Below are 22,775 nucleotides of genomic sequence, written 5' to 3'. Positions count from 1 at the left end.
TGAATCCACTGCAGAGTAAGTGAATCAACATCAGTGTCCCCTGCAATGTCCGACACCACCACCCAGCACTCCATTCCAAGATCCGCCGAGGTAAAGAGATTGTCCGGTAGACAGGGGAAATGATCCAAGGATGTTCTCAAACCCTCCTGGAAGAATCCCCTCCGACTCCTGGGAGTCTCCAGCCAATGACCACTCACAGTGAGGAGGAGTATTCAGGATGGCACTGAGGTCTTCGAGTCCACGCATGGGGAGTTGGAAGAAGCCCAGCAGAAGCAATGGAAGGAGAGCATTGCTCACAAACCCACCCACCCATTCAGCTACCTCCAGCCACAGCTTTGGCAGAGTCTGCAGTTCCCAGCTTCACCTCGTCAGCCTCCTCAGAAGCTACAGAGTGGGCACAAGTCACTCTTGAACCCCAAGGAACCGTCTAAGGTTCTTATACCTTATGGCCTTGCACATTATTGTCTGCCTGCACTGAACTTTCTCTGCAACTGTAAATTTTATTCTGCATCCTGTTATTGTTTTCACTTGTACTACCTCAATGCACTGATGTGATGAAATGATCTGTATGGATGGCCTGAAAAGTTTTCCACTGGACCTCAGTACACGTGATAATATAATGTTAACGGCAGGACTCTTAGCAGTGTGGAGGAAACAGAGGGATCTTGGGGTCCACATCCATAGATCCCTCGAGTTTTGCCGCGCAGGTTGATAGGGTTGTTAGGAGAGGCGTACGGAGTGTTGGGCTTCATTAGTCCAGGGTACTGAGTTCAAGAGGCTGCGAGGTAACGTTGCAGCTCTATAGAACTATGGTGAGACCACACTTGGAGTATTGTGTTCAAGTTCTGGTCACTTCATTATAGGAGGAATGTAGAAGCTTAGAGAGGGTGCAGAGGAGATTTACCAGGATGCTGCCTGGATTGGAGAGCATGTCTTATGAGGATAGGTTGAGCGAGTTAGGGCTTTTCTCTTTGGAGAGAAGGAGGACGAGATGTGACTTGATAGAGGTGTACAAGATGATAAGAGGCATAGATCAAGTGAACAGTCAAAGACTTTTTCCCAGGGCGATGTTGGCCAACATGAGGGGACATAATTTTAAGGTGATTGGAGGAAGATATAAGGGGGATGTCAGGGGTAAGTTTTTTTTAAACACAGAGTGGTGGGTGCATGGAATGCACTGCCGGCAGAGGTTGTGGGGGCAGATACATTAGGGACATTTAAGAGACTCTTAGATAGCCACATGAATGATAGAAAAAATGGAGGGCTATGTGGGAGGGAAGGGTTAGATAGATCTTAGAGCAGGATAAAATGTCAGCACAACATTGTGGGCCGAAGGGCCTGTACTGTGCTGTTTTGTTCTGTGTTCTAATGAACTAATTTACCAATAAGGAGGAGGGATGCGGATTGGCAGGGGTTAGGACACAGGCAAAGAGTGGATGGCATTTCTGGTGTGACTAAACAGAGATTGCAGAAAGCCCAGATGTAGCTTGCAAATATTTATTTTGTTTCTGCAGAGGGTAGGAACCAGCTAAAGAGCCATGTGGAGTGAAGCCACTTCACTGCTACATAAATAAGGTACTGGAAGTCTTTGACACAGTGCCAACATTTCCATAGAATCACCTTCCGCTGCGTTCCAACCAACCCACAAACACATCCTGACAAGGTGCCAGCACCTCTACAGACACTACTCCACACACAAGCCCATTTTTTGTCAACTCCTTGGAATATCTGGCACTAAATGGACCATTACATGCACAGCATTTTTAAAATATTTATGACATTTTATATACAGTCATAGAAACGTCAACATTAAAGGAATTCAACTGGCCGAGCATAACTTTACCAGCATGACACCATTCCTGCCTAATTTAATTACATTCCCTTCCCTTTACAGCTCTTCAAGCTGTTTCTCTCTCCTTGTACCTTCTGTACACTTGAGTTCATCCTGAACTGTGCCGTCTTGTCTCACGTTGTCCCATTGCCCGTCACCCCCGTCCTCGCTGTCCTACAGTGGCTCCCGTGCCTGGATGCTGTTCCATCTCTACCACAGTGATCTCTCTAAGCCCTGCCAAGATATTGACACAACTCCAAATGGGTTCAGTGGTGATATCAGTGCACACCTGGGCTAAGCCTCTCATCTACAGCACCGTGACTCCCAGCTCTACTCACCAGTCCAGTGACCGTGGCTCCAGACTTGCTCTGACCTCACAGAATACAAGCGAAGGAGTTTATAGATACATAGGATATCAAGAAAAAAAAGCGATTGGAAATAGATAATCTGATTGTAACTGGAAATCACACAGTAAAGGCTTGGTTATCTGGCACACTGGGAGGTTAATTAAGAGTTGATCTGACACCTCCCTTAGCAATATCTTTCCCACAGTCCAGCGCACCACTGCGCTGCCCCTCTGTCAATGATCCCCCTCCCTCCCTCTGAAATGCCAGTTACTCGAGTGTCCCAGCTTGTAAAATGCCAATGCTTTTTTACTCCACTTTAAAATCAGTGGAATATCTCAGTGGTTGATGTTACTGTGGCTTCGCAAAGCAGCCTTGCGATTGGTTGAGGTCAGAAGTACATAGGTTCTCGATGCGTGAGGAGTGAAAGATTACTGCAGGTACACAGGGGAATGCAAAGCGAGGTCATAGTCGGAGCGACTGCAATATTATTGAAGGGAAGAACATGCCCAAAGGGCCGAGTGGCCTACTCCTGCCTCCATTTTGTTCTATCCCCTCACAAACAGAGGTCAAAACCCACAGAACTCTGCTGTCATACACTAGTTCGGCCCTGTTTGGAGCAGTGTGTCCAATATCTTCTTGGGAATAAGGGCCTTTGGTTATACGGTTCAACTGGAGAAGTTGTTGTGGGGGCAATAATCTGCCGGAGGAATTCAACAGGTCGAGCAGCATCTGTGGGAGGAAAGGAATTGTCAACGTTTCGGGTCGAAACCCTGCATCATGTCCTGACAATTCCTTCCCCCCCAACAGATGCTGCTCAACCTGCTGAGTTCCTCCAGCAGATTGTTTGTTGCTCCAGATTCCAGCGTTGGTGGTCTCCTGTGTCTAAGTTGTGGAGGGGGGTGAAAAGGGAGGGTGTTCTCCACCAAGTAATACTGCAGCACTCACTTCTGGGTAACGCAGCACAAGTTCCCCTGTAAAACTCCAACTGGAGACTTCCGCAGGGTACAGCATTGTTACTGACAGAGATATCACCCAAGGCACAACTCATGCTGGGATGTGTCCGGGCAGATTCCAGCAAAATACTCTGGAAAGAGTCCCGTTTCAGTCCAGGAAAGATCCATCTACAGTTGCGCAATGCTGGATGGGTTAACGGCGTTAGTGATTTGTGATGGCTGACGGGGCAAGAGAGAGAGGATGGCTGACACGAGGACAAACACAGGGTTTAGCATTTGGAGAACCTGCCCAAGGCGGTGGAGGGACCAAGGAAACTTACATTCCTATAGCACCTTACTCAACATCCCAAAGCATTCTGCAGCCAATGAAGTTCTTTTGAAGTGCAGTCATTGTTGTAAAGCAGGAAACACGTGCACACAGCCAGCTCCCACACTGCGATAATGACCAAATGATCGCAGCTTCAACCTAGACTCTTACGCCTACATCCTGGAGTGGGACTTGAACTTCTGACTTCAAGGTGATCGTGCTCCCCACTCAGCTGTGGTGGACACACAGTACAGATTATTACCAAGGCTGATGCAAACACTGAAAGGGAGTGGAATCAGATTCACTATCACTGACGTATGACGTGAAATTTGTTGTTTTGTGGCAACAGTACAGTGCAAAGACATAAAAATCTATAAATTACGGAAATAAGTAAATAGTGCAAAAAAAGTAATAATGAGGTAGTGTTCATGGACCGTTCAGAAATCTGATTTTGGAGGGAAGAAGCTGTTCCTGAATAGATGAGTGTGTGTCTTCAGGCTCCTGTACCTCCTCCCCAATGGTAGTAACATGAAGAGGGCATGTCCTGGATGGTGAGGGTCCTTAGTGATGGATGTCGCCTTCTTGAGGCTCCGTCCCTTCAAGACATCCTCGATGGTGGGGAGGGTTGTGCCCGTGATGGAGCTGGCTGAGTCTACAACCCTCTGCAGCCTCTTGCGATCCTGCACATTGGAGGCTCCGTAGCAGGAGGTGATGCAATCAGTCAGAATACTCTCCACCGTACATCTGTAGAAACGCAAGAGTCTTTGGTCACATATCAAATCTCCTCAAACTCCTAACAAAGTAGAGCCATTGGTGTGCCCTCTTGGTGATTGCATCAATGTGCTGGGCCCAGGATTGATCCTCCGAGATGCTGATGCCCAGGAACTTGAAGCTGCTCACCCTTCCCTCCGCTGACCCCTCAATGAAAACTGGTGTGTGTTCTCCCAACTTCCCCCTTCCTGAAGTCCATAGTTGGTCCTTGGTCTTGCTGACGTTGAGTGCAAGGTTGTTGAGACACCACTCAACCAGCCGATCTGTCTCACTCCTGTATGCTTCCTCATTGCCATCTGAGATTCTACCAACAACAGTCGTGTCATCAGCAAATTTATAGATAGTGCTTAGCCACACAGTCACGAGTGGGTAGAGAGTAAAACAGTGGGCTAAGCACGCATCCTTGAGGTGTGCCTGTGTTGATAGTCAGCAAGGAGGAGACGTTATCACTGATCCACATTGACGGTGGTCTCCTCATAAGGAAGTCGAGGATCCAGTTGCAGAGGGAGGGACAGAGGATGAATGCTTGTCGTGATGGTGATGGATGGAGAGAGGTCACAATGGCCAGCTGTGGTCCCAGCCAGAGTCCAACCCCACAAGATCAAGGTCAGTTGCAACGATTCTTTACGTGGCACAGATGGACCCCGCAAGGCCCTCCTCACAAGGGCATTGGCCCAGTGAGGGAGACATGGAAACAGATGGCCAAAGGCTGGGGGTTTAAGGCCATCTTAAAGTGTAATTGTCCTTCTGGTGAGAATGGGCTGAACCACACCTGGGACAGGGTGGCAAAAGGAGTGTTCACCCAGTGTGCTCAAGGCCAGATAAGACCCATGGGCAGCAGGGGAGAGTATGCCCAGAGAGAAGGAAGACTCATCCACAGAAGTATTGCAGGGAGCACAAGGACATAGGGTGGGTCAGAGCATCTGAGGGTCCCGTGACTCGGCAGAGGGTCAGACATTAATGGGCACTTGTATCCAAAGTAACAACCAAAGCGACACCACACAGGAACCCGCAAAATGGAGGCAATGACTGGGATTCCCCATCAAGGTCCAGCAAACTGCTGGCTGCCTGCCCCAGTGGCCAAACCTTGTCCCATCGGTTGAGGCGAGGAGGGAACACGGGCCTCTCCATTGGTTGAAGCTAGGATGGAACACGGGCCTCTCCATTGGTTGAAGCGAGGCGGGACATTGGTTGAGATGGCGAGTCCAAACATGGGGTGGGGGGGGACTCTCTGTTCTGCATAAGCACCAGCCACGAAAGGCCAGAATGGAACCGGACCCCCAGCTTTCCAACAGTCCGACAGAACTTAACTGTTCAAACTCTCTGGAATTATTTTTACATACATATATTGCATTAATCTTGCAAAAACAAGATCAAGAGAAAAAAATATTAGACTTGTTAAAATCACAATGGTTGTAAAATGTGTTGCTCCTGCTGTCATGACGCAGTTTTATATTACGGATCTGACCCAGAGCTCAAACTGGTTAGAATCCACTGGGGATATCTGATTCTCACCATTTAAACTGATTGCTCTGGGTCATCTACATGACACGGGGCAGGCTGTGCTTGGATAGGGTAGGTTAGATCGTCAAGAAGTTAGTGTGGGAAGGAAAGATGCTGATGCACTTTTCATAGAGGACCATTCCCAGCGTCACAGGGACACAAGGCCAATCAGGCAGCAAGCCAGGGTAGCAGAGGTGTTGGGGTGGGGGACAGGGAGGTGTCAACGAGATGGGTCTCTAGTGAAACAAAAAAAGTCTGCAATTATATCACAGCCCTTTCAAGCCTCTGGAAACACTTCACTGCTGAAGGAAGGTCCAGCTTAGAAGTGCAGAGCCGCTGTTGTGAATGGATCATGGTGGACATCTTCTACACAGCAAGCTCCCAAAAACAATTAGGAAAATGGCCAAACAATCTCTGTTTGCGATGTGGTGAAATAGTGCTGTGGGAGGTCAGCTCAGCCAACAGACAGCACCTCCAAAGTTAAAACACACACCATCCGTCCTTCTCCACTTGCTGCCTTGTTACAGTGAAGTGGGGTTCAAAGTCAAAATCCAGTTTACTGTCATGTGCACAGGCACAATGAAAAACTTACTTGCAGCAACATTACAGACACATAGCATCAGATAAGTAGCATTCATAAGAAAAACATAAATTATACACAATTTTTACTGGAAAGAACACAATTAGAACGAAAAAGTCCATTTTAGTGCGAAGTGATCATAGTGTTGCTAAACTTCCCTCTGGAAGTTCAGGCTTTTGGGTTAGCTGATGAACCAAGGCCTGGTCTGCTCTCCCAGTCCTATGGCACCAATGGGGTGAGAGATCATGTGGCTTTCTCCAAGAATCCTAGTCAATACTTATCCCACAACCAACACTAAAACATGGGCTGTGCTTACACCGGAGTCTGCCGTGCACAGATTCACTGTCACGTTTCGGTAAGAAGTTCGCTGCACCTCAGTTGCTGGCTGGAATGAACTTCGGGATATCCCAAGGTTGTCGAAGGTGCCTCAGAGATTGCTTCCTGGGTTGACTATAACTCCGCAGACCCTGGCTGGGCAAGGCCGGTCTCAGTGGTGCAATTTCCCCAGGTACCTAACCAGTAAGCTCAGAGCCATTGAAGCCACCCAGGAGCAAATCACAATCTGTGTATGTGCGGCAGTTATTGGATCAGGTCATGCCGAAGAGTACAGCACAGGAACAGGTCCTCCAGCCCACAATGTTGTGCCAAACTAATTAAACTCGTGATTAAACACCTAACTTAACTAATCCCTTCTGCCTACACATGGTCCACATCCCTCCATTCTCTGCACATTCACATGCCTGTCTAAGAGCCTCTTGAACACCTCTATCGTATCTGCCTCCACCACCACCCCTGGCAGCGCATTCCAGGCTCCCACTACTCTGTGTAAAAAAAAACTTGCCCTGCACATCTCCTTTTACTTAAAACAATTTAAAGGAACCCCTTAAACAGTCCTGGCCAACAGTCAGGAGGCAGTGAGGATCAATACTGCAATTGTACCATTTGCCAGCCCCATTTCCTCAAATACCACGTCGTAAAAGGTGAAGAGTCGCATTAAATGCGGACGAGGGACCCGAGCTGCAGCGAGTGCAGACAGGTTAGTGCAAGACCTCACACTCCCAAACCACTACCTGCTCTCCTGAATGAAAGGAAAAGGATTTCCACTGCTGGGTCCCTGCTACACACGCGCGCGTACAGAGACACACACACACACACACAGTCCCACCTACCCCCAAACTCACCAGGAAATATTACACCGTTTCCGTAGCTGCCAATGAGTGCGATGAAAATGGAAAGGAAGCAAAGGAAATACGAATTGTATTTAGTACAGTAACACTATGGAGAGAGGGTAATCAAACCTAAATTAACTCTCAGGGAAATAAACAAAGATGAGGTGCTTGTTTTTTTTAAATATTCGTCCAAGCGAGGTGGGGTTCGCAGGCTGAGCCAGCATTTAATTGCCCGTCCCTCGTTGCCCTTGAGAAAGTGGTGGGCAAGCTGCCTTCTTGAACTGCTACAGTCTTTGAGGTGTGGGGCCACCCACAGTGCTGACAGGGAGGGAGTTCCAGGACTTTGACCCAGCGGCGGCGAAGAACGGCGATGTGCTTCCAAGTCAGGATGACGTGTGGCTTTGGAGGGTAGCTTCTAGCTGTCGGTGTTCCCCGCACTTTTGCTGCTGTTGTGGAGGTCTTGGGCTTGGTTGTGCTGCTGGGAATGGAGTGCTTTGGCTTCACTTTGGGTAATGTGGGGTAGGAGGGGGACATTTGGTCCATCGAGCCTGGTCTACGCAGTTTTGAGAAGGTCCCCAACGCTTTGCTCACAACCAGTAACATCAGGATAGATAAAACAACTCCATCTGTTTTTGCCACTTGTTCTGAAAAGGACTGGTCCGTAGCGTTGGAGTAATACAAGGCTGAAGCAGGCCCTTCAGCCCAACTCGTCCGTGCCATCCAAGATGCCCCATATAAACCAGTCCCATTTGTCTGCGCCTGGCCCATATCCCTCTAAACCTTTCCTATCCGTGTAGCTGTTCAGGTGTCTTTTAAATGACATTATTGCAGGGAGATATTATAATTATTATTTATTATTACAGGGTCCAGAACTAGTCTCGGGGGGGGAGGGCCCCAGATGGAGATTTCATGTCCCGGGATTGTGAATCTTTGGAATTCTCCACTATTGGGGGCCGTGACTATAGTGGAGAACTCCAATATCAGTTGCTGAGCAGATTCAGGGCAGAGTTTGACACAACACTTGGATACTGCAGGCATTGTGTAACTGAGCCTTGGGAGGACCGCTTCGCCGAGCACCTTCACTCCGTCCGCCACAACAGCCAGGATCACCTGGTGGCCGGCCATTTTAATTCCACGTCCGACTCCCACACTGACACACACGTCCACGGCCTCCTCTACTGCTTCGTTGAGGCAAGACGCAGGTTGGAGGAGAAACACCTCATATTTTGTCTTGGGAGTCTCCAACCTGACGGCATCAACATCGATTCCTCTGACTTCCATTAACTTCTCCCCTCTGTTTTCCCTCATTCCCGTGGCCCCTTCTCTTTCCCCTCCCCCACCCTCACAACCTGCCCACCTCCTTCCCTTTATTCCATGGCCCACTGTCCTCCCCCATCAGACTCCTCCTTCTTCAGCCCTTCCACCGTATCACCACCAAGCTTCTCACATCACTCCCTTTCACGCCCCCCCTCCCACACCTACCTACCTTCCCCCTCTCACCTGGACTCACTTATCACCCCCCAGCTCATGCTCCTCCTTATTCTGGCTTCTGCCCTCTTCTTTTCCAGTCCTGATGAAGGGACTCAGCCCAAAACATCGACTGTTTATTTCCCTCCATAGATGCTACCTGACCTGATGAGTTCCTCCATCATTTGTGTGTTGTTCATGTAACTGAGCGCTAGGCTTTAAATCTTTTCCCTTTAACAGGGGGACACACACACACACACCTCCCCTTCTGCGGTCAGCTAACACGCCCATAACCTCGCCCAATTACAGGAGGCGCCCCTGCTCTGCACACTCCCCCAACCTCCCCACCCAGGGAGGGAAAGGAATTGGGCAGGAATGAACAACCATAGGTGGATCCCTTCTCTGGTTTCTGTTTCTTAGGTTCTTAACCTAATACCACAGCAAAGGAATTAAAGAAACAAGTTTATACAGAACCTCACTCACACCAAAGGTTAAACTTAACTGTATCATTGTGCTGAGATTAACTACCTGTCACGACATACCACATCAGGGTACACAGCCACATCTATCCACTGCCACAGTCAGAATTCATCATCCAGGCATCACACTGACAAACGCACAATCCCAACATTTCCCTCGAACTTTATTCCTCCAGGAATGCCCCTCTTGAAGAGAGTGACATTAGGTAACTGGACACTGTTACAAAGAACATCTAGACCCACTTAATGAGATTCAAATTGATGTAAAAAGGCCAGACATGTAGAACAGAAACAGCAGCAACAATTCAGATCAATGGTCTGAGACTCAGCATAAAGTCAAGGATTTATAAAGTAGAGGTTCTACAATAGTGTGCCCAGCTCCACACAATAATGCACCCTCACTATGAGCAGCAATGCATTCACATTGTGTGCAACAATGCATGCAACAAAAATGCACTTTGCAATACCCACTGCATGCAATACTGCACACTCCTTGCACAACGCTCTGCTCATTGTGTGCAATACTGCATCCGACGTGTGCAATATCGTCTTTACCCTGCCGATCTGAATTCAGTGCATGCAACACTCTCTCCAGTACAAGCAATATCGCATCCAGTGTGACTAAGGTGCTACAACGTACCCAAGTGTGTGTGGGATTTGTTACATTATACTTACAGTGCACGCAATATGTATCCAGGGCACTATACAATATTCTGCGTGTACATTGTGCTAAGTAAATCCAGGTGGCTAAACTGTATTGACTTTATAATCCAGGATGCAATACTACATCTAGTGGGTAACATAGTCTCCAATCTGTGCAATACCATTTTCTCAGTGCAGATCAAGGGCATTACTCTCTCTACAATGTACATTGTTGTATTTATTCTAAGTAAATCCAGAATGCTAAATTGCAACACATCCAGTGCGCAACGCAGTCTCCAGCCTGTGCAGTACCACATCCTCAGAGTGCGGAGCCCCGCACACCCTGCGCCTTACCTTCCTCTGCTTGTCTTGGAAGGGCAGCACCAACCAGGGCATCTGGGCCACGAACTCCAGCCAGGGTTTGTGCTCCTCCTCGGAGCTGATAAACACGACCTCCAGTTTGTCGGCGTTCTCGCCCTGCTTGAAGCGGCCGTAGAAGTCGGCGAGGGCGGCGGTGAACTGCTGGCACGGAGCGCTCCAACTACAGCCGAAGTAGAGGGCGAGCAGCCGGCCGTCCGAGCCGAGCGGGGAGCTCTCCACCTCGGCTTGGTGTCGGTCGGTCAGCCGCTCTCCCAGGAGCTCGCACACCGGTCCGGCCATGGCGGCGGGGCGCCCAACACTACCGGAGGGAGGAGGAGGAGGAGGAGGGAGGGAGGGAAGGAAGGAAGGAAGGAAAGGAGGGAGGAGGGGGATGGCCGGACCCTGCCCAGCGAGTCCTGCCTACCGCCCTCGGTCGCTGCCCGCCAGCCCGGGCTCCGCCGCTGTCTGTGTGCGGACTCCGCTCCCGCAGCGTACCCGCACCAATCCCGATCCAGCCGCCCTGCGATTGGTCCCGACAGCGGAGGGAGGAATTCCTCCCTCACACACCCTCCCCCCCACCCTTCCCCCCCCACACACACCCTTCCCCCCTCACACACCCTTCCCCCCCTCACACCCTCCCCCCCACCCTTCCCCCCCACACACACCCTCCCCCCCCCCCCCCCACCCTCCCCCCCCCCACCCTTCCCCCCCCACACACACCCTTCCCCCCCTCACACACCCTCCCCCCCTTCCCCCCACACACACCCTCCCCCCCACCCTTCCCCCCACACACACCCTCCCCCCCACCCTTCCCCCCCACACACACCCTTCCCCCCCTCACACACACTCCCCCCCCCTTCCCCCCACACACACCCTCCCCCCCCACCCTTCCCCCCCACACACACCCTTCCCCCCTCACACACCCTCCCCCCCACCCTTCCCCCCTCACACACCCTCCCCCCACCCTTCCCCCCACACACACCCTCCCCCCCCACCCTTCCCCCCCACACACACCCTCCCCCCCACCCTTCCCCCCCTCACACACCCTTCCCCCCTCACACACCCTCCCCCCTTCCCCCCACACACACCCTCCCCCCCACCCTTCCCCCCACACACACCCTTCCCCCCCTCACACACCCTCCCCCCCACCCTTCCCCCACACACACCCTTCCCCCCACACACACCCTTCCCCCCTCACACACCCTCCCCCCCACACTCTACCCCCCACACACCCTTCCCCCCCCACACACCCTTCCCCCCCCAAACACACCCTTCCCCCCCACACACCCTCCCCCCTCACACACCCTTCCCCCCCTCACACCCTTCCCCCCCACACACCCTTCCCCCCCACACACCCTTCCCCCCCCACACACACCCTCCCCCCCACACACCCTTCCCCCCTCACACCCTTCCCCCCCACACCCTTCCCCCCCTCACACCCTTACCCCCCACACACCCTTCCCCCCCACACACCCTTCCCCCCTCACACACCCTCCCCCCCCCTCACACACCCTCCCCCCACACACCCTTCCCCCCACACACCCTTCCCCCCACACACCCTTCCCCCCACACACACCCTTCCCCCCCCACACACACCCTTCCCCCCCACACACACTTCCCCCCCCACACCCTCCCCCCTCACACCCTTCCCCCCCACACACACCCTTCCCCCCCACACACCCTCCCCCCTCACACACCCTCCCCCCTCACACACCCTCCCCCCTCACACACCCTTCCCCCCCCACACACCCTTCCCCCCCTCACACACCCTCCCCCCCTCACACACCCTTCCCCCCTCACACCCTTCCCCCCTCACACCCTTCCCCCCTCACACACCCTTCCCCCCACACACCCTTCCCCCCCTCACACACCCTTCCCCCCTCACACACCCTTCCCCCACACACCCTTCCCCCCCCACACACCCTTCCCCCCTCCCACACCCTTCCCCCCCACACACCCTCCCCCCCCACACCCTTCCCCCCTCACACACACCCTTCCCCCCCACAAACCCTCCCCCCCACACACCCCCTTCCCCCCTCACACCCTTCCCCTCCCCACACACCCTCCCCCCACACACACCCTTCCCCCCCCACCCACACACCCTCCCCCCCCACACACACCCTTCCCCCCCACCCTCCCCCAACACACACCCTTCCCCCCTCACACACCCTTCCCCCCTCACACACCCTTCCCCCCTCATACACCCTTCCATTCCCCCACACACCCTTCCCCCCACACACACCCTTCCCCCCCACCCTCCCCCCCACACACACCCTTCCCCCCTCACACACCCTCCCCCCCCACACACCCTCCCCCCAACACACACCCTCCCCCCCACACACCCTCCCCCCAACACACACCCTTCCCCCCACACACCCTTCCCCCCCCACACACCCTTCCCCCCCACATACACCCTTCCCCCCTCACACACCCTTCCGCCCCCCTCACACCCTTCCCCCCCCCTCACACCCTTCCCCCCCCACACACCCTTCCCCCCCCACACACCCTTCCCCCTCACACACCCTCCCCCCTCACACACCCTTCCCCCACACACCCTTCCCCCCCACACACCCTTCCCCCCCTCCCACACCCTTCCCCCCCCACACACCCTCCCCCCCACACCCTTCCCCCCTCACACACACCCTTCCCCCCCCACAAACCACCTTCCCCCCTCACACCCTTCCCCTCCCCACACACCCTCCCCCCACACACACCCTTCCCCCCCCCCACCCACACACCCTCCCCCCCACACACACCCTTCCCCCCCACCCTCCCCCCCACACACACCCTTCCCCCCTCACACACCCTCCCCCCCCACACACCCTCCCCCCAACACACACCCTCCCCCCCACACACCCTCCCCCCACCACACACCCTTCCCCCCACACACCCTTCCCCCCCCACACACCCTTCCCCCCCACATACACCCTTCCCCCCTCACACACCCTTCCGCCCCCCTCACACCCTTCCGCCCCCCACACACCCTTCCCCCCCCCCACACCCTTCCCCCCCCCACACACCCTTCCCCCTCACACACCCTCCCCCCTCACACACCCTTCCCCCACACACCCTTCCCCCCCCACACACCCTTCCCCCCCTCCCACACCCTTCCCCCCCACACACCCTCCCCCCCACACCCTTCCCCCCTCACACACACCCTTCCCCCCCCACACACCCTTCCCCCCTCACACCCTTCCCCTCCCCACACACCCTCCCCCCACACACACCCTTCCCCCCCCCCACCCACACACCCTCCCCCCCACACACACCCTTCCCCCCCACCCTCCCCCCAACACACACCCTTCCCCCCTCACACACCCTTCCCCCCTCATACACCCTTCCCCCCACACACACCCTTCCCCCCCACCCTCCCCCCCACACACACCCTTCCCCCCCCCACACACCCTCCCCCCCCACACACCCTTCCCCCCCACCCACACACCCTCCCCCCCACACACCCTCCCCCCACACACACCCTTCCCCCCCACCCACACACCCTCCCCCCACACACCCTTCCCCCCCACACACCCTTCCCCCCACACACCCTCCCCCCACACACCCTCCCCCAACACACACCCTCCCGCCCCACACACCCTCCCCCCAACACACACCCTTCCCCCCACACACCCTTCCCCCCCACACACCCTTCCCCCCCACACACACCCTTCCCCCCCTCACACACCCTTCCGCCCCCCTCACACCCTTCCCCCCCCACACACCCTTCCCCCTCACACACCCTCCCCCCTCACACACCCTTCCCCCTCACACCCTTCCCCCCCACACACCCTCCCCCCCACCTCACACACCCTCCCCCCCACACCCTTCCCCCCCACACACACCCTTCCCCCCTCACACCCTTCCCCCCACACACACCCTTCCCCCCTCACACACCCTCCCCCCCTCACACCCTTCCCCCCTCACACCCTTCCCCCCCACACACCCTCCCCCCCACCTCACACACCCTTCCCCCCCACACACACCCTTCCCCCCCTCACACCCTTCCCCCCCACACACACCCTTCCCCCCTCACACACCCTCCCCCCCCACACCCTTCCCCCCCACACACCCTTCCCCCCCACACACCCTCCCCCCCCACACACCCTTCCCCCCTCACACTCCCTCCCCCCAACACTCTCCCCCCGCCGGCAGAACCGCATGTTCGCAAACCCAGCCAGCTCCCTGCAGGGGAGGGGCTGGGAGGGAGGGGAGGGGAGGGGAGAGATAGGGGGCGGGGGGAGGGTGGAGAGCAGAAGGGGATGGGGATGAGGAGGGGGTGGGGGGAGGGGTGGCAGGAGGGGATGGATGGAGGGGGAGGGGTGGGGAAGGAGGTGGGGGGGAGGGGAGGAGGGGGAAGGGGGAAAGGGGAGGGGGGGAAGGGAGGGAGGAGGGGAGGGAGGTGGGGGAGGGGAAAGGGGGAAAGAGGGGGAAGGGGAGGTGGGGAAGAGGGGGGAAGGAGGAAAGAGGGGCAGAGGGAGGAGAGTGGGGAGAGGGGCAGAGGGAGGAGAGTGGGGAGGGGGAGGGGAGTTGGGGAAGGGGGTGAAGGGGAGTGGAGGTGGGGAAGGGGGGTGAAGAAGGGGGAGGGGCGAGGGGAAAGCCAAGGAAGAGGGGGAGGGGAAGGGGGGAGAAAGGAGGGGCAGAGGGGAGGGAGAGTGGGGGAGGGGAGGGAAGGGGAGTGGATGTGGGGAAGGGGGTGAAGGGAAGAGGGGACGGGGGAGGTGGGGAAGGGGGTGAAGGGAAGAGGGGACGGGGGGAGGTGGGGAAGGGGGTGAAGGGAAGAGGGGACGGGGGGAGGTGGGGAAGGGGGTGAAGGGAAGAGGGGACGGGGGGAGGTGGGGAAGGGGGTGAAGGGAAGAGGGGACGGGGGAGGTGGGGAAGGGGGTGAAGGGAAGAGGGGACGGGGGGGTGGGGAAGGGGGTGAAGGGAAGAGGGGACGGGGGGAGGTGGGGAAGGGGGTGAAGGGAAGAGGGGACGGGGAGGTGGGGAAGGGGGTGTGGGGAAGGGGGTGAAGGGAAGAGGGGACGGGGGAGGTGGGGAAGGGGGTGAAGGGAAGAGGGGACGGGGGGAGGTGGGGAAGGGGGTGAAGGGAAGAGGGGACGGGGGGAGGTGGGGAAGGGGGTGAAGGGAAGAGGGGACGGGGGGAGGTGGGGAAGGGGGTGAAGGGAAGAGGGGACGGGGAGGTGGGGAAGGGGGTGAAGGGAAGAGGGGACGGGGGGGTGGGGAAGGGGGTGAAGGGAAGAGGGGACGGGGGGAGGTGGGGAAGGGGGTGAAGGGAAGAGGGGACGGGGAGGTGGGGAAGGGGGTGAAGGGAAGAGGGGACGGGGAGGTGGGAAGGGGGTGAAGGGAAGAGGGGACGGGGGGGTGGGGAAGGGGGTGAAGGGAAGAGGGGATGGGGGGGAGGTGGGGAAGGGGGTGAAGGGAAGAGGGGACGGGGGGGGTGGGGACGGGGTTGAAGGGAAGAGGGGACGGGAGTGACCTGAGGGAGGTCCATAACATCATGGGTGGTAAGGTGAATGCACACACACCATCTCTTTCCCAGGGCATGGGGAATCCAGAACTAAAGGGCAAAGGTTTGCGGTGAGACAATGCTAAGGGTTATGGAGCAGTGGTCACTGTGCCCCAAATGCTCACCTACTGAGAGATCTGTCACCTGACCCGGTTCATTACCTAATACTAGATCTGATATGGCATTCCCTCTCGTTGGCCTGTCAACACACTGTGACGGGAATCCGTCCTGAACACACTTTACAAACTCTGCCCCGTCTAAACCTTTGGTACCAAGCAGGTGCCAATCAATATTTGGAAAGTTGAAGTCTCCCATGATAACCACCCTGTTATTCTTGCACCTTTCCAAAATCTTTCCAAAAGACCAGGGCCCAAAGGCATTAATGAGGGAGAGTTATTAGTTAATGGTGGTTTGAGGGGTGGTTAGCAAACTCCTAGGGTTGAGTTGCAATAGAAGGTTCTCTGAGGTGTACAATTCTGGGGGCTGTGAAAGGCGCTATATAGACGCAGGTCTTTCTCTCGCTGCTACTACCCTCCATTCCCTCATAGAGCACTTTTCAAAATACTGGGCAGAGTGAAGGGGAAGAAATGTCCAGCTTCACTGCACCAGAGGTGCCTGTTCAAGACTCAAGAGCCAAATACACCCAGAGGGAGGTGCAAACCCAGTGTGTTTGCATTATGCAGGTGATCACACACTGGCCTGATTTCCCCACCCTTTACTGCTGTCTATTCCCCCCAATGTAACATCGAGACCCTTCATGTCCAGGTGTCGACTGTCCATTTATGTCGACCGTCCATTTCCCTCTGCAGATGCTGCCCGACCCGCTGAGTTCCTCAGTATCCAATTGACTGCTGCTGTGCTTCTGACTTGCTCTTGATGCCGGGAGGTTGACGTTGGGGGAAACTCATTTGGACTCTGTTGCTCCAGATTCCAGCATCTGCAGTCTCTTGCCTCATTAGTTTGGCTCCATTCTGTGACACGCCCTCTCCAGCGGCCTTGGCATCCTCACAGATTTCCTCCAATTAACGAAAACAGGCACTGGGTGGAGCCTCGAATTTTAGATCCAACGTTATTTTCCTGGTGTTTTGTTGCAATTTTTAGATTTATTTCCACTGAGATGTTCTTTATTTTTCATTTCCTTGAAGGCATTTTATTGGCAACTGTTTAAGGACATTATTAAAATAGAAAAAACTTTCACAATGCATGTTATCAAACTGGCTGTGTCTACAGTGTAGCAGCACAGACCTGCATTTCTGTAGCACCTTCTGCCACTTCAAGTCTGGAGTTTGAATATTTGAAGTGTTGTAACGCAGGCAATACAGCAGCAAGTTGCGCACAGAGCCTGGTAATTTATTCCCAGTATCAGCGGTTGGGATAAATACTGGTCCCAGGATCAATGGGGCAAACTCCCCAGTTCTTCTTTGAAATAGCACCAAGGGATCTTTTGCCTCCACTGACCTTGGTTTAACATCAGATCTGAACTGTGGTGCCTCCAACATGCCTGCACTCCGTCAGTACTGAGTCAAGAGTCAAATTCAAAGTCAAAGTGGAGTTTATTGCCCTATGCACAAGTACATGTATGCACAGATGCAATGAAAAACTTACTTGCAGCAGCATCACAGGCACATGGCATCAGAAACACAACATTCACGAGGAAAACATAAATTAAACATAAATTATACACAATTTTTACAAGAAAGAACACAATTAGAACAAAAAAAAGTTCATTTTAGTGCAAAGTGGTCACAGTGTTGCTATACGAGGTAGTGATTAGGATTCAAGAACCGAATGGTTGAAGGGAAGTAGCTGTTCCTGAACCTGGTGGTGTGGGACTTCAGGTTTCTGTACCTCCTGCCCGATGGTAGCTGCGAGAAGATGGCATGGCCCAGATGGTGGGGATCCTTGATGATAGATGTTGCCTGCTTGAGGCAGAACCTCATGTAGATACTACTGATACCAAGTCTGTGTGTTGTGACCCCACTGAGCAATGGCTGACTTAAATGGGGTCAAATCCCAATGGATAATGTTTCATATTCTGTACAACTTAGAAGGAGGACACTCACCTCATTAAGTCTGTGTCAGCACTCAACAATTCTAATCGCCCACTTATTTCCCAGAAACCTATTCCGTCTCACATTCCCATGCTCCCCTACGCACTAAGGGTGATTTACCTGGGTAATTAATCTTCAATCCACAGATCTTTGGGATGTGGGAGGAAACAGGAGAACCCAGGGGAATCCCACACAGTCACAGGGAGAATGTGCAAACTCCACACAGACAGCACCAGAGGTCAGGATTGAGTGTGGGTCCCTGGAGCTGTGAGGCAGCAGCACTGCCCGCTACACTGTGTGCTGCCCTGATACGGGTGTCACCTTTATATATGAAGAAAGGCAAAGGAAGAGTAAATGTACCTTATAGTGAAAAGCCTGGAAAACAATCCACACACACACAAAAACACACACACATTCCTACACACAAAAAGGGGAACATTTATGCACAGACATCTACACAGGTAAACATACGCATATTTACACACATAAACATGCACGCAAACACATAAAATTAGACATCCTTACATACTAAACACACACAGATATAAAAATATCCTCACACACATATACTATGGACACATCCACACATACACAGAAACACATGCACACATGGGCACGTGCGCACACACACGCGCAATGGACACATACCCTCCCCCCCCACACTTACACACAATGGACACATACCCACACACACAGGCCCACAATGGACACATACCACCCCCCTCCCCCCACACACACACACACACACACACACACACACACGCACACATATACAGACACAAGACTTTAATCTTACAGAATCACATTTATGGAATGCAGCCTTCTAAAGTTCATGATCTTGATTTTTTGAAGAACCTCTCAACCAGTAAAATGTTCGAACAGTTAGTGTTGGAAGGGAAGGGTTAGATTGTTTCCAGGACAACCAGTGAGCAGTGACCAGAGAGTGGAAAACAATGGGCTGAGTCTCATAACCATCAGCCATAAATCACACAGCTGGGAGCTGACCCCACACCCTTCCACAGCCACTTCACTCTCGCCCGGGGAGGGGGAAGGGACAGAAAGCAATTGTGGGCAACTCAATGTAATATACATTTTAACACAAACAGCCCCATGAAGTGGACCGTGCCCTAGGTAAGAGTGTTGTCAAAACACAGCTTACAACAAAGGGCACACATCATGTTTAACGTTGGATGGTCTAACAGGGATTGGAACTACTTGTGGAACAGTCACATAGACGACCAACTATTCCTGACCCCAAGCTGTGTGGTCACAGGGAGAACGTGCAAACTCCACACAGACAGCACCAGAGGTCAAGATTGAACCCGGGTGTCTGGGGCTTTGAGGCAGTGGATCTATCACCCACGCCACTGTGAATTATTGGTCTCGCCCACCCCGTTTCCTGTTCCAGTACCTTGTTCCGGGAGTGGAGTCCCTGGAAATTTCCTGATATTCCCTTTGTAGCATTCAGTCAGGGAGAAGAGCAGCAGGAAACTGGAAACAGATCCCAACCTGCTCACTTTGTGAATCCCAAGATTGTGGGAAAATGAATGGAGGGGAAGAGGTCGAGAGAGAGACATTTTACAGCGGCCAATTAACCCACCAACCAGCACGTCTTTGGGACGTGGGAAGAAACCGGAGCACCCAGGGGAAACCCACGCAGTCACAGGGAGATTCCACATAGATATTCCATTCTGCATATCTCATCCTTAATGCAGCTGGTAGAGCCACTGTCTCACAGCTCCAGAGACCTGGGTTCAATCCCAAGCTCGGGCACTGTCTGTGCGGAGTTTGCATGTTCTCCCTGTGACTGCGTGGGTTTCTCCCGGGTGCTCCAGTTTCCTCCCACATCCCAGAGACGTGCGGGTCGGTAGGTTAATTCGTTGCTTTAAGTCACCCCTGGTGTGTTGGTGAGCGGTAGAATCTGGCGGGAGTTGATTGGAATGAGGGGTGAATAAGATGGGATCAGTGTAGAGCTGACCCCACACCCTCTCAGAACCACTTCACTCCCACCCGGTCACACAGACGACTCGCAGTCCCAGTGCAGGGTCTCGACCCGAAACGTCGGCAGTTCCTTTCCTCCCCACACAGATGCTGCTCGACTCTCTGAGTTCCTCCAGCAGATTGTTTGTTGCTCCAGGTTCCAGCGTCGGCAGTCTCTTGTGTCTCCTTAGTGTAGGATGAATGGGTGGTTGATGGTCAGTGTGCACTCATTGGTCTGAAGGGTAGGTTCATGCTGGGTGACTCTATTCTTAATTCCTACAGCTGTTCCTCCTTGGCGAAGCAGCCAGTATAATCAAAGACCCCACTCACCCAGGTCATTCTCTCTTCTCTCCTCTCCCATCGGGTAGAAGATACCGGAGCCTGAGGGCACGTACCACCAGAAGGACAGCTTCTATCCCACTGTGATAAAACTATTGAACGGTTCCCCTATACGATGAGATGGACTCTGACCTCACGATCTACCTTGTTGTGACCTTGCACCTTATTGCACTGCACTTTCTCTGTAGCTGTGACACTTTACTCTGTACTGTTATTGTTTTTACCTGTACTACGTCAATGCACTCTGTACTAACCCAACGTAACTGCACTGTGTAATGAATTGATCTGTACGATCGGTACGCAAGACAAGCTTTTCACTGTACCTCAGTACAAGTGACAATAATAAACCAATACCAATACTGCATTTCCTCTCCTACAGGGGACTGCATTTCTGTAGCGCCTCCCATGTTATCCCAGTCCACTTGACCAGATGGCCCTGGGTACCTACTCTGGATGTGAATCCCTGGTTGAGCTGCCCTCAGTGCCTGAGAGTGAGGGTGGGTCCTGAGGCCCCACCACTGAAACACCTGACAGCTTCGGCAGCTCATCCATTGTCAAAGGCCTTTTAGCAGTTTCTAATGTCTCCAAAGGTCAGTTTTAATGTCTCCCACAGACTCTTCAGATCAGTATAGACAATTAAAAAAAGAAAATTTGTGAACAATATTTAATTAAAAGCAAGGGAATCATTAAAAGCATTAACTTTTTGTACAGGGAACAACCGGCTCGATGACATACCACTGAATTAGTTGTTGCTGGGATGTAGGAAACACAGGAAAATCCCGGGAGCAGCAATGAACTAAAGACTCTGCTTGTTGGCAGATCATTCCGGGACACTGTCCATCAGTTGGAGAGGGCAGATTCAGACTGTGTGGCACTCCTTCAGGACTCCACTGTAACATCAGCGTAGATTTTGTGCTGAAGTCAGATTTGAACCCAAGACCTTCTATCCAGGGCCACGGGTGAAGGGGTTCAATTCTCCAGCGGTAATATAGAAACGATCGAAGGTGCTACACTTGTGGCCACATGCCAGTTCTAACTTACCCACCCTATGCAACTAACCCGTTCCCTCACTTTCCCAGTTCCAACAGAGGGGCTTTGACCTGCAATGTTAACTCTGTTTCTCTCTCTACAGATACTATCTGACCTGTTGAGTGTTTCCTTCCTTTTTTGTTCATATTAGATAAAACAAACATGAGATCCAGGAGGGGAAGGGAGTAATGACACTGCAAGTGGACGGTTCCTTAGATTATTGTGAGTTATATGTAAACCAAATTTAGTCTTCCCATGGAGAGCCGCTCAGAGACATTTAATCTTACCCAATACCGCCACCACTTGGTTGACTTTGGTATCTGTCGGGTTAAGAGTAAGTGCTGAAAATACCATAATCAAATCATAGAGTCATAGAGACACCAGAGACTGCAGATGCTGGAATCTGGAGCAACAAACAAGATGCTGGAGGAACTCAGCGGGTCAGGCAGCATCTGTGGAGGGAAATGGACAGTGGACGTTCCTGGAGGAGACCCAGATGAAAGGTCTCAACCCCTGAAACATTGACTGTCCATTTCCCTCCACAGATGCTGCTTGACCCACCGAGTTCCATAGAGTCATAGAGTTGTACAGCACAGAAAGAGGCCCTTTGGCCCACCATGTCCATGCTGACCTTTTTGCCTATTTACACCAATTCCATTTGGCCACAGCAGGACCGTATACCTTGCCTATTTAAGTGTCTGTCCAAAAGACTCTTAAACATGGTAATTGTACCTGACTCCACCACCTCCTCTGGCAGCACTTTCCAGATACCAACCTTTCTCTGTGTAAAAGACTTACCACGTAAATCTCCTTTAAACCTTTCCCCTCCGACCTTAAAGCAACACCCTCAAGTATTTGACATTTCTACCCTGGAAAAAAGACTCAGACTATCTATGCCTCTCATAATTTTATATTCTCCTATCAGGTCACCCCCTCATCCTCCACCGCTCCAGTGAGAACAATCCAAGCTCTCCTTATAGCTAATACACTTCAATCCATGTCAATGTTTTAGAGGCTCTTCGACAGGCACATGAATGTGCAGAGACCACGACACAGGGATATGGACCACGTGCAGGCAGAAGGGATTAGGTGTCATTAGCTGAATTAGTTCAGCACAGCATCGTGGGCAGAAGGGCCTGTTCCTGTCTTGTACTGTTCTATGTCCTAATATGGCCCAATGTACTCTCACATCTGGATCAGGAGGTCGTCGGTTCAAAACCACTGCAACAGCTCAACCACAGAAGTCTAAGCAGAGGCGTACTGAGGAAGTGTTGGAGGTGCTATCTTTTGCACGAGGTCCTGTATGGAGATGGAAGACCACATGGGACAATTTCCTGCCAGGCTTCCCTTCTCCTGGCCCCATTGGTGCACTGGACTTCACTCCCTGTATGGACCTTATTTCCCAGGACTGTGGGAGTTTCCTCACCCTCCTCTGCATCATCACTCTCCCCCCGAGGCAACCAT

At 53.3% G+C, this 22,775-nt stretch overlaps 1 protein-coding gene across 1 annotated transcript in view; it reads right to left on the bottom strand.

Annotated features, from left to right (window-relative positions):
* Positions 1 to 10,898, bottom strand: part of nxn (nucleoredoxin) — a 156,779-nt gene extending 145,881 nt beyond the window's left edge. Inside the window, exon 1 of the mRNA XM_052035815.1 lies at positions 10,404 to 10,898. Within this exon, the coding sequence (XP_051891775.1) occupies positions 10,404 to 10,709 (306 nt within the window). The 5' untranslated portion in view covers positions 10,710 to 10,898. The remainder of the gene's footprint in view (positions 1 to 10,403) is intronic.
* Between the last annotated feature and the right edge of the window lie 11,877 nt (positions 10,899 to 22,775).

Source organism: Pristis pectinata, chromosome 21 (genome assembly GCF_009764475.1).
Source record: "Pristis pectinata isolate sPriPec2 chromosome 21, sPriPec2.1.pri, whole genome shotgun sequence".
NCBI classification, from domain to species: domain Eukaryota; kingdom Metazoa; phylum Chordata; class Chondrichthyes; order Rhinopristiformes; family Pristidae; genus Pristis; species Pristis pectinata.
The sequence above is the reverse complement of the archived record's forward strand: the minus strand, read 5'-3'. Positions and strand labels throughout refer to the sequence as shown.